The 23015-nt window shown below is 36.0% G+C and overlaps 1 protein-coding gene across 2 annotated transcripts in view; it reads left to right on the top strand.

Annotated features, from left to right (window-relative positions):
• The first annotated feature begins 366 nt into the window (after window positions 1–366).
• The window catches only part of LOC145675616 (uncharacterized), a 57140-nt gene continuing 34491 nt past the window's right edge, over window positions 367–23015 (top strand). For both annotated transcript variants that reach the window (XM_081746155.1, XM_081746154.1), the window contains exons 1-2: window positions 367–457; window positions 708–811. In XM_081746155.1, coding sequence (XP_081602281.1) covers window positions 767–811 — 45 coding nt within the window. In that variant the 5' untranslated portion in view covers window positions 367–457; window positions 708–766. The remainder of the gene's footprint in view (window positions 458–707; window positions 812–23015) is intronic.

Genomic DNA, 23015 nt, shown 5'->3' with positions numbered 1-23015 from the left:
TTAATTATGTGTTCGCTGGAATCGACAATAACATTCTAATTCAAATTTTATAAAGAGAGAACCCAGCTAAAAGAGACTTAAACATAATGTGTCAGTATTTACATTGATTTTCAGTATTAAAATACGGAGCAAAGGTTGTTTTCATAAATACAATTTACAGAAACTGACATTAATTGCATACTGGAATATAAATTTAAACAGTAAACTAAGAATTTCATTATTTACGAGGTAACACGTGTTTATTACACAATTGGTAAAAGGAAATTGTATTTAGTGCATTGAATACAATGCCTAAACTAAGATTTCTTTAACAAAACAAATCATGCAATAAATATCGAATAAAACCATGGATATTTTTTGAATGTACTCATTAAGGATACATGCACCTGCGAATGTTAGCACTTGGAGTATAGCTGAGTAGTACTTGTACTTTCTTTACAAACGAGTTATCACACAAGTAAGAACTTCTTTATAGCTTTCTTAACAGGTTAAAAATTAAGAGCAGTCTTATTTATTCTAATTTCAAATAACTAAAAAGCATTTTCTACTTAAACTGTTAATTTAAGTTAATAACTTATCATCAACTTTACGAAATTATCATACATACATAACACGTATTAGTTTCATATATATGTCATGTGCTAGTCAGTTACAAAATAGCTAATTAGTAATGTTTTGTTAATTCTTTATTTGTTCAAACATAACAGGTTCACTGGAATCCAAATGAACTGCATGGAACTACTCACATGTTTTTGATTGAGAGAAAATGTTTGACCTTTTGCCATTCTTAATATCATCGATATTGCTCCAGGTAATATTGAAAATTAAAATTAGGCTAATATTCTTGTAAACTGTTACACAAATAAATTTTATCTAATGATATTCTAAGGAAAAATTATAATTCATGCAGAGATAATAATATGGTCTCAAACACTGGAAACCGACAATTTGAAGCATATTCATAATTTACATTAAACCAGTAAACAAATTCAACACCAAGAAATTAGGCTAATTCAAAATTTAACACAATAATTGTGTTGAAAGATTCAATAAGATATCGAAATAGTTGTTTTTTCTTATTCTTTACTTTTCTGAAACGTTGTCATAATTAAAAACGAATATATTTGCTTGTTTATAAAGTTAATTATATCACAGATAAGCTTTTAAGGAAAGTCGTCCCGTTTGTTTCGAAGTAGCGTTTCGTCCCAATTCCACGAAGCTTAGGTTTCGGCCCGCCATGTGGTCGAGTAGCATTTCGTCCGTAGTTACACAAACTCACTCTCTCTCTCTCTCTCTCTCACACACACACACATATTTTGTAAAGGTCTAGTTCCAAAAATAAAATTGCAGCCAGTACTTTCAAACTTATTGAATGATATTCAAATATTCTTCACTATCAATAACTTCGTTCAATATTTTCATATGTCAGTCCTAAAGGCTTTCCGTTTCTTTAATCGATATAGATTACTTAAAAGACAGTTCTTAAAAACTTCCCAATGTCCAGTGACAGTGACTCAGTTGCTCTCATAATTTTACCGTCAATCAACACACTTTTCTTCCTTTTCACCAAACTCAACTCTATTCTCGTAATCATTACATCTGAACCTTCTGCTTCTTTTTTCAAGAATACAACCAAATCTTTCACTCGGTGTTGTGGTTTACCCACAACTGAGTTTATGCAATGGTTCCAAAATTCTACAGCGTTATTTGTTCGGTGTCGTCTTTGGTAGCAGTTTCAGATATGAACTGTGAATTTTGGCTTTACCAACCACTGGTGAAGATAGTAGTCGAACGATTCAGTCAGTTTTCCTGGTATTCTATAATACTGTGGATATGCAGACATCCTTGCTCCAATTCTGCTGGATTTACAAAGGTAGCATATCCTGAAAGAGTCCCCTAGCTCCTTTTCGCTATATACATATTTACCAGGCCGATATTTTACACCTCCACCGATAAAAAAAAACAGGATGAAAGTAACATTTTGACATTATCTTGGTGTTGAACTCTCCTTGAATTATACGTTACTTTTATGAATCTTTCGAAGTTACTTCTTTCTTTCTCTTTTTAGTTTTCAGTGTAATAGGTACCTTTCGTTTCCTGAAACAAGCAGAGTATACTGTAACTAACTAACTAACTAACTCTATGGCCGATGGAACCCGGAGGTTCAATGCCGCGTTCACAATAGCTCTCCACTGACTTCTATCCTTAGCTAACTGCATCCAGTTTCCACTTTGTATTCCAATCTCAACGAGATCCATCTTAATATTGTCCTCCCATCTGCGCCTAGGTCTTCCTAATGGTCATTTTCCGATTGGTCTTCCAGTCAAGACTTTGAAAGCGTTTCTACTTTCTTCCATTCTAGGTACATGACCCGCCCACCTAAGTCTCCTAGACTTCACGACCCTAACAATGTTGGGTAAACCGTATAGACTATGTAGTTCCTCGTTATGAAGCTTCCGCCATTCCCCATTCCCGTTCCTCTTGGGTCCGATTATTCGCCTTAAGCACTTGTTCTCAAATACTTTCAGTCTATGTTCTTCTATCCGAGTTTCGCAACCATACAGAACATCAGGCATGATTATCGTTTTGTCTATTTTAAGCTTTAAATTCCTGGAGAGAATTCGCGACGACAAGAGATTTCGAACCGAATAATAACACAAATTCCCTGCTTTTAGTCGACATTTAATTGCTCCGTGAATATGATTTTCGTTTGTTAATATTGATCCTAGATATTTGGAACTATCCACTTTATCAAAAGTATTATTTAATATTTTAACGCATCCATAATTTGCTGTACTACGGTCCCGACGCACTTCCATCTATTTGATTTTCTCTCCATTTACTTCTAAACCCCTGTCCCTGGGTTTAATAAGACCTCTGCATTTCTTTCTTTGTTCTCCTATCATCCCCTATGAAATATACATCAGCATATGCCATAACCTGGTGAATACCGTTCAACTCTAGACCCTGGTTGCTCTCTTTGATTTTCCTTATAGCATATTCAAGAACAAAGTTAAATAATAATGGCGACAACACTTCTCCTTGTTTCAGGCCATTTTCGATGTGAAAACTCGTGGACAAACATTTTCCCACCCGGACTTTACTTTGGGATCCATTTAAACATATCTTAATTAATCTAATTAGCTTTCTCAGTATTCCAATTTCTGTAAGAATGTTTTATAATGTTTCTCTCCTACCCGAGTCGCACGCCTTTCTAAAATCAATAAGTAGTTGATGTACCGGGGTATTGTATTCCCACTTTTTTTTCGAGTATTTGGCGAATGGTAAATATTTGCTCGATAGTTGATCGATTTCGTCTAAATCCGCACTCATAATCTCCAATAATTTCATCTACCTATGGGGTCAAACTTCCTAATAGACTATTTGTAAGCATTTTATAGGATGTTCAAAGAAGAGAAATACATCGATACTTATTACAGTCAGTTTGTAGCCTTTCTTGTGAATTGGAACAATGACTGATTCTTTCCAATCTTGTGGCAATTTTTCCTTGTTTCAAATAAGGAGAATGAGCTTGTGTTTCTTGTTCCACAATTTTTCGCCTCCTCAGCGGAATTAACTCAGCCGGAATTTCATCTACACCAGGAGATTTGTGTTTCTTTAATTTCTTTATAGCGGTCTGTACTTCTATTCGACTGGGTTCTGGAATATACGGTTGTGCGGTAGGCATCTCCTTTTCTCCATGCACACTAGTTTTTGGTTGCGTGTTAAGCAAATCGTCAAAGAAATCTTTCCATCTATTTAAGATGCTATCCGTATCAGTGAGAACTGTACCGTCAGATTTCTTTAATATATAACCACGAGGTTGATAGCCTTTCATAAATTCGCTGATCCCCTTATACATGTCCCGGAGTTTTTATTTTTACTTTTATATTGAAGTTCCTTAATTTAGCTTTCAGAAAATCGCGTTTTTTGTTCTAAAAGTTTCGTAAGTTTCCCGTCTGATATCTGCGAAATTTTGGTAGTTATTTCATTCGGATTTTGTAGCCAGCGTAATTTTACCTGTTTTCTCTTCTCTGCTAGTTTTATGCATTCATGGTCGAAACATGGTTTCTTCCTACGCATTTTCGCGTGTCCCAATTTTTCTTTTGCTGAACTTTCAATGCTATTTCTAATTTCAATTCAGGTATCCTCAACAGTAGTGCACTCCGAATCTTCTAAAGCCGAGAATCTATTCGAAACTTCAATCTGGTATTCCTCTCTTACCTGGCTCTCTTCTAATTTCTTTAAATTGAATCTCTCCGTTTTCGGACAATGAATATTACATTTATTGAACGATAATCTCTCTTGTATTATCGCTGCTACCAGGTAGTGATCAGTGTCACAGTCAACCCCTCTAAATGAGCGGACATCAGTTATGCTAGATTGCTTTCTTCCATCTACTAAAACGTGATCAATTTTGTTACGTGTTTTTCCGTCTGGTGATATCGAAGTGTATTTATGAACGTCACGATGTGGGAATTTTGTACTCTTGACGATTAGATTTTTGGATGTTGAACAGTTTACGAGTCTAACAGCGTTGTCATTACTTTCCTCATGCAGGCGTTCGTTCCCGATAATCGGTTTGAAAATATCCTTTCGTCGTATCTTCGCATTGAAGTCCCCTAATTGAATTTTCATATGGTATCGCGGGATATGGTCAAATATCCTTTCCACTTCTTCGTAAAAACTGTCTCTTATATCGTCATCCATATCTTTAGTTAGGGCATTTACATTTAAAACAATGATATCACACCACCGTCCCTTAAGAGTAATAAAAGAAGGACTGCTAGTAAGAAATTCAACCCGTTTAATTGCTGGTAATATTCGTTTGTGAACGAAAAACCCTGTTCCTAACAGGTGATTTTTATTTCCTTCCCCGTAAAAGAACATAAAATTACCGGAATTCAGAGAGCCATTTCCTTCCCACCTAATGTTCTGAACTCCTACTAGGTAAATCCTGTATTTCTCTAACTCACTCGTTACGAATTTTAGCGTGCCTGCCCTATAAAGACTTCTAATATTCCATGTTCCAAATCTCATGTCAATTTTCTTTTGCTGAGGTCGTGCCAAGTTATCAGTCCTTGTCCGAGACTTTTGTGAATATTTCTGAACAAATGCTTTTTTTTACAGGATGAGGTTGTTAGCCTTACCCAAACCTCCAAGCTGGAGGACCACTCCTAGTCGTTTGTCCGTGACTGCTTATTCAGTATATTCGCAGCTAACCTCTATATCTAGAGGCCTTCTCCTCGATCCGCAACCTCAGGACGCGCCATGCCGTGGTGACAGGAACCCACGTTACACGGCAGAGTATGTTATATGAAACCTAAATTACTAAAATATAACGAGTCTCCTTAAAACTCGTTGTTACAACGACCTTTCTCATCTGAAGCAACCCAATCGTAATGTTTATGGCCCAACGCGCCAGGAATGTTTTTTTTTTGTCTTTTATATACCGTAAAATATTTCTATCGTTTATAAAAATTTTTGCTGTTTTTTCTACGGACAATTTACTACATAAGTTTAAAAAACTTCCTTATAATGCGGCATTATTTTCAGATGTGACATTATTTTGTGTATATCAATTGTAATTATGGCATTTTGATATATTTTCTTTAATATTCTACTTATATAAGTAATAGTATACATTGGTGTGATACTGAGATAATGCTAAGATCGGCTCCTAGGTTTCAATCCAAAAGTGATAGATCAACTTGCAATAGTGAAAAAAATATAGGAGCGTACCGACGAGTTTTAAGAAGTAAAATTTTGTGAAATCGGTTTTCAAATGAGTTGAGTATTTGTAGTGGAGGATTTAGGTTTAATGGGCCCCTAAGCTATAGAGAGGGGTCTTTTGTACGTGAATACTTCCAGTTTTCTTTTTCAGTGAAAAACTGTCGCTCTTTTGAAGGTTTGAATATATGCTATATGTTAATTTATTGACCTAATGGATATATAAATGGAAACAAGGGTCCCGTTCAAGCAGGGCTGAGAAACGGGAGATCCATTATAAGCAGGACTGGATAACAGGGCGTCATAACAAGTGGGACTCAGAAATAGAACCTTATTACTTGCTTCATAAAAGCCTCGTATATAACAATACAAAACACCATTGTTGTACCTGCGTTTTATCTTAATTGCTTTTTCTTGCTATTTGGAAATTACATTACAAACAGTTTTCTTCCTTAAATTTCTTGGGCCCCCAATGAGTGGGACACTAAGCTATAGCTTGTTCAGCTTATACGTAAATCCTGCACTAGGTATTACTGGAATAATTGCAATAAACTGTCTTGGAATAAAGGAACGTTATGATTCGTAATTTCTGTTTCCAACTTTAAACAGGATTTTAAATTATAATTCTTAAAAGGGAAGTTACATAACTACACCGAGTTTGCATTTATATAAATTATAATTTAAATATATAATTATGACGTCAAAAGAGAAAACTATTGTCCAGGGACTAATATATATAAAGCTTTTCTTATTAGAGTACAAACACCTCAACCAGTTCCTTTCAAGGTAGTAAATTGCCAAGGACTGACGAGACGTTACCAGGTTGGATAGAAACAGATATGCACTGTATTATATAAGATATGGAGCAAACGTCGCTGGAAACACAAAAAATGCGTTTTCTTACCTCAATAATGAATTCAAGGCTTCGATAAGGTCGTTGTAGTTTCTTTGCTTTTCAGCTTCTGTGCGATTAGCCACAGCTCCAGCGTTCACTATTGATAGAGGTAGACTTGAATCAGCGTATGTATCAACGCACGTGGAGTCCCACAACAAACATTTACCTGTCATCCATGGAACCAGTGTAATCCCATCCAGTCTCTTTTCATCTGAACGACAGCAACCATTAGGTATTGAAGGAAATCCAGCTGTGTTAAAGGCACATAGTATTACATCATTAACGAAGGAGTATCAGTGGAAATTACCAGCGCTCTTCATACATCAATGGCCATGCAGGTCACGTTCATTAAACTCATCTTCACAAACTGGACAGCGATGAGGGTAAGAAGAAGATAAACCTGAACGTAAGGAAACAATAATTCGAAAGCTGTCATTTAATAAATGAAGGCCTAAAGACGGAGAAGGTATCGCCATAAACTATGCACTTGCTCAGGAAATGAGCCAGCAAGGAACCAGGAATTAACAACACTGATTGCAACAGACAATTATGTAATTCACATGCAACTGGTGTATACCAAGATGAATGATAACACTTTTTGTTAATTTCTGAAAAGTAAATATCTCATAAGCTTCCCCACTTATTAGAACCTTCCTGAACTGAAGCATCTGGGCTCAAACAATAACTCTGTAGAAACAGAGCTTCGATTAAACGCATAGATCCGTGGTATGACGCTAGAAATGTTCGGATCACCACAGCTCGCCGAATACCTAAACCGCCCAAGCCAACAGGTAAATATGCGTGTTTCCCAGAGTCGTCGTTTCAGGAGCAGTTCAGAATTGATTCAAGGCCAGTATCACATTTTTTCAGCAAAGAACGTTTATGCCAAGATGGAAAGCATTGTAAAAATAGGATAAGCTAGGGATTAATAAAGATGCCCGTAAAAGGAAAAGGCTGAATAGACTCAAATTGAGGAAAGTCGAGGCAAGAACAATTCTAAATGATATTTTATTCAACAGCGCGTTAGAAAGTGCTTCCCACGTGAGAGCAGCACCTAGAAGACAAGCATTTTGAATTGTTAGAGAAAGTATGCCTGGTGTAGCCTCATTAAATATTCTACATATTTCGTCGAATGTACTTTCATCTGTTCCAAGACAACCCACCGCGCATTAAGAAAAAATAAGATGTTGGACCCAGAGAAGGATCATCTTGTTGTACACCTCTCTAAGAAGAAATGGTGTTTCCGTCGAAAAAGAGGTCACTTAGTTGAGCATAATGTTGATAAACATACGGATAGATTGAAGGAAACTCTTTCAGAGCTACGGCAAGCATAGTATCCCGGCGAAGCTCATTAAAAGCCTTTCCGAAAATCCAACTTTACAACCGGCTTAGTAGCACTGTGAGTAGAAGAGAAATAAACTCGGGGTGCGTGAACAGCTGCCTCGGCAACATTACGAACAAAAACGCCAAGATGATGGAGGGATAAAAAGTCGTTATCTGGGTCACGTATTCTAAAGCATACGCTTTTCGAATATTGTATTTTAAATATATTTTAAAATAGTATAAAATTCAAGGATTTTAAACAAATGGTTTGTGAATATCGATAAGCCTAACGAAATATTGCCACGTGAAGCCATAACTCATTCGACAGCGAGAAATGGGAATGGGAATGTAATGTTACCGCCAGCAAAGTAAATGTCACAAAACTAGGGTTCAATATTTTAAAATTAGATAAGCGGGGGATTCTAAAGTGTAAGTACTGGCGTGAACTTGTGTATTACAAATACTGAACTGGGATTCTGCGAACCACTTTTTTAGTGACTTCTCTGTTAAGTGATACTTCCAATGTACTTTTCTGACGAAATTAAAGTAAAGCAGATATAGTTTTTTTTTTTTTTTTTGCTTGAATGTTTCCTAAGTTCAATGAATGTGACTCTCGATTTGTATGTATTATTGTAAGATATCTGTAGTTGTAAGGATATCTGTAAGGCAAGTTTTTCAAAAGAAACCAGCAATAAATGGCAGATATTGTTCACAGTTCATTCTGCTTCAAACTGAGTTCCGTCCTGGCGAACAATCGTAAATTCACTTCTATAAGAGTCTTTAAACTTACATTCGAAATTGCCTTTGGCATTCTCGTAGTTTATGAGGTCATGAATAATTCAACACACACCATCCACAAACGAATATTCTTTCGTGTAGAAACTCCAATACATTACGTTAAAAATACATGAAGCACACAAAGAACACCACTGTGCATTACAACAAATCTCTTATTAGCAAACGGCTTTGCGCATACGCACTGGGCAAATAGCACACAGCCTGAGCCTGAACGAGAATCCAATTTTAACTCAATCGCGATTGAGATTGATGTATCAGTTTGCGTTGAATATAAGAACAGTTTATGAAGAAAGTCGTCTTAGATTTTCCTCCAATCCAAAAACTGGGTGGTTTTTCGTCATAAGGAGATGATTAAGAGTGGGACGAATATAGGATATGAAAATAGGGTGGTATCCACAAAAATAGGGTAATATGGCAAGATTCCACATAACACAATAAGAGTCAAGAACCGTAGATTTGGTGTTACTAATAATTACAAGAAAATAAAATGCATTTACTGTAATAAATATTTCTTCAGCCAAAGAGGTTTAGCCATTCATAGTACAAAGAGTCACCATGACACGGACGTTTCAAAGAGCACACAATCAGTCATTACGTTCAAACAAAATGGTGTCAACGACTTATTAACACATAGATTTAATATCAATTGCAAAGAATCACAGACAAAGGAATGTGACCTGTTGGTACATTTAAGAGCTGAAATTCCAATCCTTCGTCGAGTTTCGAGAGAAGCAAAATTATCGGTGTCAGACTTATATATAAACTGGATCAAAAGATAACAATTACTAAAGACTTGGATTCCTGCATAGATCTTTTCTTCTTTCCCTACGGAGTTATGTGTGTCCTTCCACATTCCGAAAAAGTTACTAATTTTACAACATGGCTTAAGTAAAGAGTTCGAAATTGGCGGGAATAGGAATCACCGAGAAGCCCTAATAAACCTTCAAACAAAAACAAGTAAACCTCGTGATACTACCGCTGCACTGTTGACGTATTCACGAATGCCAGACATTTCTTCCTCCCCGCTGCAGAGGCGAATGAACCCAGTTTCAACTCATTACCTTAAGACGCCTGTGGAGGTGTCCTATTCACGAAGTTAACGGTGTAACTGAATTGACACAACCAGGTAGTATGTTGGATATATCCAGACCAACGACTGATCTTCCCAGTATCTCAATTCGCATTTAGCTCACGGTGTAATGGACAATTGATCACAGACCTCGACGAAAAGTGACAAAACTTTCTTGGTTACCTTTATAATCTAATTGGAGAAAGTAAACTATCCTGTAAATTTCATTAAGCTACTAATTTTTTATGAGAACGCCAAAAATTTCCCATACATACTGGACGATTTAATAAGGTGCGCAAAAGAATAGTTTCAAGAGGAAATGTAAGTACTAATGGTGTGAAGGACTACGTACATATGCGAGCTAAAACAAGTTTTAAAAATATCAACTTTCACATATAAGCAAATGGACTCTGTGACATTACTTGGATTGATGTTCGCATAGCTGTGAGGTATTATGCGAATCTTGAATAGGCGATACTTAAAGCCGCAATCCAATTATTTCATTAGCTTCTGTTCATTAGCTTCATAACTCTATTCATTAGCTTCTTCAGTAATAAATAAAAATAGGTCGAGACGAATTATCACCGATTTGCATTGGGACGTAACATTACTACAGAGGGATGAAATGCTACGGATTCGCCGTGGGGCGAAACGCCAATAGGACAAAAAACTACGAGGCCTTTTAAGGTCGCACAAAGGACAACAAAACTAAAATATTCAAGAATTACAAAACAAATGGAGTTGTTTTAAAAGTATTTTCAGATAATTTGTTTCTCAGTAATACATAGAAACCACGTTAGCTATAGCATTGCTGTTGACTGTCACTTACAGATGCTTTCGATGTATAACCAGTTAAGGCACGTAAAAGAAATAGTTCACTATATTAAGATTTCCTTATTATGTGCTTTACGTCGGGTGAAGTTTCTACACATTAGAGGACAATGTGTGATAATTAGGAAATTGAAACAAAATACCCCTTATATTGGACAACATTATTGTAGTCTTAATGCTTCCTATCATTTCGTATTGTTTCCTATTATCGAATATAGAATTAATATGTCAATAAACTTTTGCAGATTGTTACGTAGATTTCTTGTTAATTCTTCGGATTTCCTTGACAGTTGCTGCAGGATACTGTCTTACTACAGTAAACCCTCGTTAACACGAATTCCAAGGGACTGAAAAATCAGGAGTTCGTGTTAAAAAAAATTCGTGCTAACCGGGGATCCAAATTTTATTATTCGAATACATTTTCTTCATACATACACACTACAGTATACAGACTATATATACCACTACAGTATATTATGTATGTCATAGAAAACACTAGAGATGGTATCGAGACGAGACTAAGTAGTCTTGATACCATCTACAGAATTGTATCGAGACAAGACTGAGAGTTTCGGTCTCATCTCGATTTCGAAAAGCACGGCTCGGTCTCAAATTCGAGTTAAGATCGAGATCGAGACTAGTTTCGGTCTCGGTACCGTCCTCTGAAAAGTGAAAACACTACAGTAAGCTTATTATCCTATCTTCGAAGATTAAAAAAAAGTTTCCACGCAGAAAATCCAGGTCAAGTTATAAAATTGATAATCCGCTAGCAGGTTGGGTACCGCTAGTAACTGAAAAGGTTGGAGAGATGTTTTGTCTCGAGCTTTCGCCAGCAGCTCGTCTGCCAAGCACCTGCATGTTCAACGCTTGACGGAGAACAGAATCAACACCTCATAAGAGAGGAAAGATACCGGTTTCTGTTTTTTCTCTTATTTACAAGGCAATTTTCGTCTGTATAAATACTGTATGACAAAAACTCATCTGGAGTGAAATCTGAAATAAGAAAAATGATCTGAAAAAAAAAACAAAGGATTGAAAGTTCGTGTTAAATCAAAACCTTTACTGACTCAAGGGACTAAAACTTAGTTCGTGATTCGTGCTAACAGAAATTCGTGTTAAACGATAAAACTTCCTATAAGATAACGTACAGCGATGCTCGGACCGAAATTTTGTTCGTCCTAACCGAGTGTTCGGCTTAAGCGAGTTCATGTTAACGAGGTTATACTGTATTTTATCTAACAACATTGCAGAGAGAAATAAATACTCACGCACACCCATAAACCCCACATACGTATATATATATATATGGGGTGATTTATATATACATATATATAAAAGTGAGATACTTATGGAAAGTACCCGCCCTTACAGTACTCATATAATTTATTCGTTCATTTCCAAAAACGGCTATTTACAGAAAATCTCAGAAAGCTTTTAAAAATACAGGATCTGCATGTTTTGTAGAGCTGTGAATATTTCAGTTCCTTCATGTAGGAAACCTGAACATCCTTCCAGGTATCCAAATATTTCCAGTTATACAAAACGCATCGTTCCTACAGCTTTTCTCGGTTTTCTGGGATTTTATGTAAAGGGACAAGAGCCGTTTTGAACTGGACGACTGAATTATAAGAATCTAGTTTTGAGATAAATCTTGAACTCCCCTACTTGCTTATCATATACCTGTTAACCAATGTGACACGATAAAAGTCTTAACGAAGTAACTGAATGTGTAAGTCGTTTCCCTTGAGTGATCACAAATAACAGACATCTGCTCAAATGTGATGAAAGAATATAGAAGTTTCAACGTCGCTCCCTTAAGCCGGTGTCCGCGTATATGCTGAATCAGATGTCCACTTACTTGTAATGAGCAATTCGTATACGGAATTTCATCTTCATTATATGGTTGGATCAAGAGATACTGTATATTTCGCATTCATTTTAAACCCACAATCCTGTAGGATACTCCTTTAATCACAGCGGTGATTGAAACCTAGCTCAAGGTAAATATTAAGTATGTTTCTAAATTATTTTGAAGCTTACCACCATATTCAGTGATTCAATCACAAAGAACAAACTTTGTTCTCAATGTGGAGGGGTAAAACATATTACAAAAATACATATTTTTTATTAAAATGTGAATTATTAAAAAAAGTTGGGACACGTGTCTGCTCATATTAATGAGGAGTTTATGAGTTGAGTTTCTTCTCCCTAACTTCAGATGCTCATAAACTCAGAAACTCTCTTCTATGCACAACCTTTTAATCACCTTCACCTCCGTTACCTACGATAGCAATGAATAAGAGTTATATATATATATATATTTAAAAATCTTATTCATTCCTATCGTAACAAGGGAATTTCCTCTTCATATTTCACGTTTGTATATAATCATAGGACCTGAATCACTATCATTTTTCCATGTAATCTTACATATTGTTCTCCTTCCATTTCCAGGATCAGAAATTGCGTAACTGCTGATATACGTGTTTTCTTGCTTTAACAAGAGTTTATTTACATTTAGAATTTAACTGAAATCTTGCATTAAGCATTTTCTGTATAAATAGGATAAACCTTAATATCATAGGAGTTCCCCACCTTACCCTAATTAGAAGCGGGATTTTCTCACAGTCTGAAATAGGCCCTACATATTTAATTATTTTTACTTAAGAGTGTATATTGCGAATTTCATATGTCCAGCTTAACCAATGACCGATTTGAATTAGCAATCCTTACAATTAAACGCATTCATGATAAAGAAGGAGAAATTTCTGTAGAAATTTACAAAATCAATGCCTGTTTTCTTTCTCAGGAATGAAAATTTCGTAATCGTTGAAATGAATGTGGCATTAATTTTATTTACGAATTTATATACCAAATTATTCATTTCCAACTTACGTGAATCCTCACATACGGCACTGTATGAATACATAGAGGGATATTTCAGAATTTGGAATATAGAAATTTGTCTTTCCCCTCCCTTAGGGGTATAACTTTTAAAAACTGGAATACGTACACCCTTGTTTTTATTTAGGAGTTCATAAAAAGGATTTCACATATCCAACTTAAGGAATCCTGGCAATCGACACCTTGTGAGTAAATACAAGTAAATTTCAATATCCTGAAATTGTCACCGCTTAGAAACGATAAACAGAAAATCTTCAAAGATACCCTTATTTGTATTTAAGAATTTGTATACCGAGCTGCAAATCGTGGACTTAAGCGAATCTTTACACTAGGCACTTTCTCAATGACGAAGAGGAAGTTAGTATATTGTAGAAATGATCCCAATTGTCTTACTTAGAAGCTAGTTTTGTAATATTCTGAGACATGTATTCCGTAATTTGTATTCAAAGGTTTATACACCAAATCTTTCATTTGTAACGCAAGCGAATGCTCACATTCGGCACTTTGCGAATAAATAAGGAGAAATTTATTTATCATTGAAATTGCTCACTTTTTCCCCCATTACTGAAATACACATTTCCTTAATTTTAACTAAAAATCTGTGTACTGAATTTTAGATCTCCATCTTAAGCTGATGCTCAAACTTAACACTTTATTATCGAAGAACGGGAAGTTTTAGCATTTTATAAATGGCTCTTTTGGTTCCCTATGGAACTTAATTCTTGGGAAAACTAAAACACATGTTCAATTATTTTGATTTAAGTTTGTCTTTCTAATGCCAGGAATTCATGAGATGATATTATTCGGAAAAGTTTGAACTGCCCTTAACATGGTTATTTCCAACAAATCTACTAACCCCTAACTTTTGGGACGACGTTGCATCTCACATTTCATAAAAGACCCGATGTATGTCACAATTTTAAAAACGTACAATTAAAGTATGAATTAGGATCCACTCCACTACTTGCTAAAAGCAAGAATGAAAATTATTAATTCTAAACGAAATCGTAACAACACATGCTATTCTAAAATGGGTAATTTTCTTTATGGAGTCACACTAAACATTTCCAAATCCAGTTACAATCGGTGCAGCTAGAATGGAAATATTTACGAAAGATGGGAAATTGCAACTGCTCATTTACTTGTGAGTTCTCTCCACATTATTTAAGTTTATAATGGTGTTCCAAAGTAAAATTCTGGATTGCATTTACACGCTGTACAGCGATGTGCATGTAACAACAACCCAGCAATTAAAATATCCTAAAAGACGAACTCCACTATTTTGTTTCCTACTGAAGTATGACATCAAACATTAAAAGTGGAAAAGGCTAACGTTCCCTTGCTGGAAAAAATTTAAAACTTTAGACTTCTCTAAAGCTTATCCTCAGCACTCTAAATCTTATCTTCTAGAATTCGAAGTGTAAGCTATGATAAAACATAAATCAGGGCAAAACATATCGATGTAGAATTTGTGCAACACACAAGAAAGAACTCAATATTTGGAAGCACAAGATTTTGTCAATTAATGCAAAAATAAAGAGAAAAAACGGAATAAATGTACGAGGTTCTGAGATAATTCAGGATCTTTCCTCGCTTAGATGGTATATGTTGGTTTTCGAAGATGTGTTGTTATTCATGCCAAATTTTACAAAGAAAGACATTTACATCAACTTGTACATTTATTTAATAAATGATTGTCTATGACATCATTTCCAACTTCCTGTGTTCCTGGAAAAGTAAACTTATTTGTATTTATTCAGAGATACCGTATCATGCTGCAGATACATGTTACAAGGAAGCAAATCTTGACACAAAATGCATTAAGAGTCTTCATCCCGGCGAAATTAAAATACCGCTAATTTTACAGTAATTATGTGATATCTTCTTATAGATAAACGATAATCGTAATGTGGAACAAGAGCGCCCTAGACAATAATATTGTACATGAGAAATCGTTATCACGACTCACTTATCTGCTTTCGATTTCGAGCCATTTTAAAAATCGGCATTTATTTTCGCGTTTCTAACCAGCTGAAAACGGAAAGCCACTAGGTGACTTGTGAAAACGGTACCTCACGCAAAATAATATTGTCTAGGGCGCTTTTGTTAAATATTTCAATTATCTTTTATCTATTTGAAGATATCACATAATTACTGTAAAATTAGCGGTATTTTAATTTCGCCGGGATGAAGATTCTTAAAACCTCCACTAAGATGCGGAAATAGTGTGAAAAAATCCCGTTTGCAATCTGCAAATTATTAAAAGCTCTGTGCTTTAATATAGTGACTATGATAGCGATGTTCTTAACGTGCATTTCAAATAAATTGACTTGTAATTTTTAAATCAAATGTTTCCCAGACCATAGCGAAAAAAATGATCCGTATTAGGAATCACTGGTAGATTGTCTGAACTAAAATGTAAGTAATTATTTCTTTCCATTTGCGTCTTGGCGTTTTTTCTTCGGTGGCTGCAGGTCCCCCGAATATAAAGTATCCTCTGTGCCGTTGGAAATTTGTGTTGTACTGTATCGATTATTTTGCTGTAGCATGTATTCTGAGTATGCGGGTCGTTGATATTCTGTTACTGTAGTTCTTGCAGTATGGCCCGCGATGAATGTTTTGGATTGGCCTTCAGTGAAAGTGTATTCCCTGCAAGAACGTGTATAAGTTTCCCGAGTTGAAAGTTTCTGGGTTACTACATCAGGAATCTTGCATTTCTTATAAAATTATTTTGCTTATTTTTGTTTTTGCTCTCTGTGGTATTTTTCGCCATGACATTGTTCTTCATATATTCAGTTTTACTTTTTTCATGGAGAGAATTTAAGGAAGAATTCCTAATTTAAAACCAATTATTGATATAAATTTCTATTTTCTTTATATAATGGGTATTAATAAAGTACAGGGACAACTCTGATTTTGCTATGTGTCATTTGTCGTCAAATAAGAGAAAACGGTCCATATGCACCTGTAAGGAAAAGTGAAGATTCAGCAGTAGAACTGTGTAAAATCGTTGAAAAGCTAAATTTCAACATTCACTATTTTGAATCCGACAAAAAGTGGATTGGCGTTCTATATCAACGTAAACGAAGTCATGAATACGTACGAGGGTTATTTAGCTCGAACTGGCAACAATTCTGCGAATGACGTGTCGTGTGGACAGGAGACAAGTGACAAAAATAGTATGTTCCGTGGATGTGTACGAGTCAGTTCAACGTTGTTGCGGTCCCATATTACGGTTTGTGTGCCGAGTAGACATTGTTAAAGTGAATGTTGTGCAAAATACCGCTCTTATGCAACGTTGACGCGTGCAAAGCAGAGTGTGTTTATGAAAGTCAAGGTGGCACGAGGGTGTAACGCTAGGATGATTCACAGAGGATTAGTAGAGACCTGTAGTGATCCTGCTCTACCGTATCGAATAGTAGCGAGATAGGTTGTAGCATTTTAAGCGGGACGACAGTGAAGAGACAAAATGCACGGTGGAGTTCATATGAGAACCGATACGGGCGAAATTCATTTCTCAAGACTACGAACACTGCTTAAGAGTGATAGGCGATGGACTTGTAGTGGATTGGTGCAGGAGCTGAACACTTCCTCCAGATCAGTGTTCCGCATGCTAACACAAGATCTTGACATGCGGAAAATTGCAGATGGGTACCCCATGCTCTGACCGAGGTTCTAAAATGACATAGGTGGGAATGTGCGTGCACACACCTTCAACGTTACAATGAGGAAAGGGATGACTTCTTTCACCGCATTATTGCAAGTGGCGAAACATGGGAAAGATTCTACGAGCCTGAGTTAAAACGTCAGTCGAGGTGAACTTCGCCACCCAGAATCTTCACGGGCGAAAAAGCTTAGGCAAAAGCCAGCAAAGGTGAAGATGATGATAATGTCGTACGACCATGAAGGCATTATCCTATCACATCAAGTTCTTTCAATCGTTACCGTCATTGGTGCATACTATGCTTCATACCTCAGTCACCGTTTGCGACCATCATTGCGGCCCAAACGTCTCACCTCCTGGATTCTGGACTAATTCTCCTACACGAAAATGCCAGATGCCATACAGCCAATCAAGTACAGACTATGTTACGACCATGGGCTTGGCAGTTACTGGTGCACCCGCAATAATCCCCGATATGAGCCCCTGCGATTTTGATGTTTTCCCAAAAATGAAAGAACCTCTCAGTGGCAAACAGTGAGTGCAGAGAATTTCACAGCATTGTTCATGCGTTAGAGCGCACTGTCAACACTCTCTCACAAAGTTGGGCTTTAATAGGTATTCAACGGTTACCAAATATCTGGCAAAGAGTTCAGCAGGCTGACGGAGACTACAGCGGAGGACTGATTCTTCTTCTTCTTGATTCAGCGGTTCTTGAGGTGAGTGATTCATAACGCTCCGTTTCACAACTATGTTGCCACTTCGAGTTAAGTGACCCCCGTAATTCAAAATGCATCTTTTATCAACGTGCAACGGATATCTAAGGAATTTCTTACAGAGAAAAATTTACAGACACGCTCCCAACTTAATTCTTGCTCATGTCCTCATTTAAAGGTGAGCCCAAAGTAGGCAGAATGGTGAACATGACTTGTTTCAACTAAAGGTCAGAAGTGTTAGGAACCACCATAATCACAGTTTCTCCTGTTTTTGTTTCACACTTATTACTAAAAAGAAGGAACCGTAGAGCTGGCGGCCTGTTACTCTTTCTACTTTCCACTAAAGCATACCGTGTTCACTCTGGAGCGCGGGCTAGGTTTCAAAGGTTAAATATTGGTTCGAATTAGGAGTGTTATATAAACATAGTTAGTGATATTGAAGTATTTAAAGTTGAGCTCAATGCAATCACAGTAATGAACGGACAACTGACGAACGAACGTACAGGTGACTGCCTAAGCTTTTAATTGACTCGATAAAAACCGTAGACCATTCTTCAGCAATTCAACACTAAGTCGCATCAGTGACGATGAAGGAAATGTGGTCTCATTGATACAAGTCTATCATAGATATTCAGTGCTTCTCATACCATAGGATTGAGCGTCCTATAAAAGTAATGAAATTCATCCTAATGTTTCTCAAAGCACGATTAACCCTCGCAGGACCGAAGGGGGGTTACAAAGTGCCACTGTTTCGAAATTAGACATTTTAATCATGTGTGACCTCATACTCAATAATTTTCTTTTGTGTCAACAAGTTTATAAAATATTTATTTCCACGGGACAAAACTTTCTCTTCTGTTTCCTTTGTGAACAATAACAGTTCAGAAATGGTATCTCAGAATGTGCTGAGGGCTTGGTCCTGCGAGGGTTAAACGTATATTAGGGTGTGTATTAGCCCATAGTAATCTTGAAGGCTGTATCGTTTCGAAGGAACAATATTTGTACTGTAGGACACATCTGACACTTAGAAAGCTTACATAATTGATGAACATTATTCGCACTTTTAAAGTAATATTTGAACGAACCGAATTCTATTAAATTATTGCACAATAACAATGAACCTTTTCCACATTTAAATGCAGTTAGCAAATAATTCGAAACATACGCCTCTTCCGTTTCGGAAAATATCAGTACGTTCTGTTGTATGAAACAGAGAAAGGTGACTCATCGGGCAATATTGATCTCTTTCAATCATAGGCATACATGTTCTATATTTCGACACAACATATTCGTGCGTTAGCAGCGGTGATCAAAAGTTTCTAACCAACAACCTCACAGTGAGTATTGAGGATTTCCTCCTTTCCTCGGACTGCGAGTAGTGAGAGTTCACTCTAGTTTTGTTGAGTTCTGCTGTTAGTTGAGCTCACTTAACGTCGCAGATTGTTGCGAATTCCTTTAATATCAGGATGTTCCCTTCTTATATAATTCGTTCCATGCACTGTGATCAGATCTTGAAATTAATTTTGTAAGTCACCATCACCTTGGTATTGTTACTGTTGATACATATTATGACCACTAAACATAGAGAATTACATTGCACTCACAATGTTCCATGTTACAAATCGATGGTTTAATATTTTATACTTCCAACATCTTGCCTATAGTATACATGAATCCGTAGTGCACAGTCTCTTGTATTAACAATACAGACGAACTAAATGAATGACTAGCTTCAGAGTTTCCGTTATTTTCATAAGTCAGCTATGCACCCAACATTTTCATATAACAAAATATTAGCACGTTTGTGGTGGATACCATGTTCTTGAGTTTGCTCGGAGTTACCCCGTTTATTTCTACTTTTTTATTCTACTAATTTTTCCATCGTCATCCATTTGCCTTAATAATTGTCTCCCTTAACATCAGCGTATAATCGTAGACGATAAACTTAAAGATTATATTTCATTTATTTTGACATTTCTCTCGATAAAATTAAGGAGGAGCTTAAATTATTTTCAGATGATATATTGGATCACATATCGGAAACAGGTATACAGAAAACATTGTAATGATAATTTTCCTGGTACATGTGAGAGTGAAGAAATGTTATGATAGTAGTAGAAAATGGATCGATCTGGATCAGCGTTAGCCAACTCACAAGCCCCTGGGAAATTGACCACCGTGCACCGTGAGCCCACGGTCTTTTACGACCTCCATTTTAGGGGTGAATTCGTTCCCTTTTATGAGCACTTTTAAGGGGGTGTATTCGTTCTCTTTTACGAGTCCATTATAGGGGGTGAACTCATTCCCTTTTATGAGCATATTTTCCAACCCCTATGAACAAACAGCAGAACATCAGACTACGTAACAGAACGAACATACAGAAGAGCCAATTGAACTCGTTCTCTTTTATGAGCACATTTTAAGAGGTGTACTCGTTCCCTTTTATGAGCATATTTTCCAACCCCTATGAACAAACAGCAGAACATCAAACTACGTAACATAACGAACATACAGAAGAGCAAATTGAACTCGTTCTATTTTTCAACCCCTATTTTAACATAGCAGATAACACAGCTAATAAAAGAACATGGTTTATTTCAGAAATTACACTGAGACTACGTAACACACAACATCCTCCATTTTAAGAGGGTGTACTCGTTTTCAACAGATAACAGATAAGAATATGAAACATAGAAGGGGTGTGTACCCTTATTTTAACATAGCAGAAAGTACATAGCACAGCTAATAAAAGAGCATGGCATATTTTTCAACCCTTATTTTAACATAGCAGACCTCCATTTTTAGGGGTGAACTCGTTCCCTTTTATGAGCACTGTTTAAGGTTGAACTCGTTTTCCAACCCCTATTTTAACATAGTAGAGAATAGGGGTGTATTCGTTTTGGATTCCACCCTTATTTGAACATAGCAGAGATTATTTTCTTTTACAGGGGTAGCAACACCCCCAATCCTCCTCCTTTCTCATCCAGGGCTTGAGACCGGCAATGGCGGAGTTTAAAAAAAATAACATCATCATACTCTCATAAATGAATAAAGCATAATATCATTAGCATCAATAGTAGTGAGTGAGAATTTGTTTAAAAAATCCTGCATCGAATAACCAGATGCACGACATGCTAAATATAGGAAACAGTAATGTCCACAAAATTGAGATAAATCACCTTGAATACGTCTATTATTCCATGTATAATACAGACAGTTTCGTTTTAAAAACCTTATATGATGTTGTATATAGGGAGGTATACCATAGCTATCGAAATACTCTCCCACACACATATTAGATATATAAACAGCAACCCAATGTTCACCAGGCTTATCACTAGAATCAGTGTTTATAATTATGGCGGCTGGAAATGTATGAATAAACAAAGGTAACTCATCAGCAGCATACACACCAATAAAATGATCTTTAGGCAAATTTTGTTGTAATGCTTCATAAAGCTCAATTGTATTTAACATTTTTTTCTTTAATTAATATATATTTTTCTCTGGAAATCAATTTCTAATTCTGAAGAGAATTCACCATAAATAATTGTTGTTACAGGAGATGACAGTGCTTCTTTAAAATGAACCTCTAAACGTACAGTTCCTTGCCATTGTGGACTAGTATGAAATGCAGCACTTGCGCTTGAATCAGGAGTTAAATCAAACACCAGTAGAGTATAACCATTAGGATATTCAGCGAGTGAAATATTATTACCTTGATTAGAATAATAAATACCTGAACCTGTAAATAACGTAGAATATGCTTGTACATATACCTTATTATCAAAATCTGGTTGTAAAGGTTTGAAGGGCATTGGATTTCCATCAACATACAATGTAAAAAATGACATACTAAAATGTTGAAAATTGAATGGATTTGTTTGATAATTACCATTAAAAGCAGTATTAGTAACAAAACCAATAATAATACGTTTAGGCACTAGGCCTGAAAATAGATCTGGAAGTGTACTATCCATAATTCCTTGTGGCAGATTTTCAGTCTTCACTTGCACTTTTGTTATAGGATATTTTACTCTAAATTTAGGATTTTGTAATACTTTATTTTGTGCTATTTTAACTGCTGGTGATACATCAACCTTTTTCACAAGCAATCTTGCATCTGTAATTACAACTTTTCCATCAGCATCTGCGTCACCCATTAGACAAAATGTAGGTTTAGCTGGAATTAGTTTAATACGCAATTGTACACCATTCAGTAAAAATTTCTCCTGATTAAATATATCAGCATGAATATATCCCAATAGTTCAAATGACTGACTTAAAGCAGTGAGAAGAAAACGTTGTTTAATCCTACATTAGCATCGGCCACACTGTCCATATACCCTGCAGTATCTTTAAACCACATTGATGTTTGAAGATGCGTTGTTCTAGCTTCAGTATTATAATTTAGTAGTTTTTCAATATACGATCGATATGGATATGTATGTGAAGAGTAGGAAACAATTTGATTATTTAAATATAATTGCACTTCACTGAACATTGCATTGAGAAAATCATTTACAGGGCCGATTTTCTTATCGGCAGAAGTTAAATTAGAACCATCTGATTTAGTAATTTTACCTTTAACATATAACATTGTGTGCGGTAAGTCAATATAGTCATCCCCATGACCGGGGACTACAAATTCTATTGGTGCATTATCAGCTATTGAAGCCACAGGTTTATATGGAACTATTTTATTACCTATAATACTGGTTTGAGTGGGTAAACCAGCAAATAAATCTAATTCTGATTTCATACACTCACACTGCATTTTTCTTACTATTAATATTCACACATGATAAAATTTACAATACCATATTACGTCTACGAAAATGTAATTTTACACATACACTGCCATATTGGAAAGGAAGTGGATTACCTGTACTATCTCTTAAATCAATAATAATTTGATCAAATTGTTTACGTTGCACAGTGACATAATGAGGATTATCAAATATATGTACATTATTAATACCATGCTCTGTAATATTTGTATTTATAATACGTAACAATGGAGCTACGGTGTCACCCACCATTTGTGGTTCTACAATATCACTGCAAATATACATAAGTGTAGGTAGC

The sequence above is a fragment of the Thermobia domestica genome, chromosome 18, assembly GCF_964235325.1.
Source record: "Thermobia domestica chromosome 18, izTheDome1.hap1.1, whole genome shotgun sequence".
NCBI lineage: Eukaryota > Metazoa > Arthropoda > Insecta > Zygentoma > Lepismatidae > Thermobia > Thermobia domestica.
The sequence above is the reverse complement of the archived record's forward strand: the minus strand, read 5'-3'. Positions and strand labels throughout refer to the sequence as shown.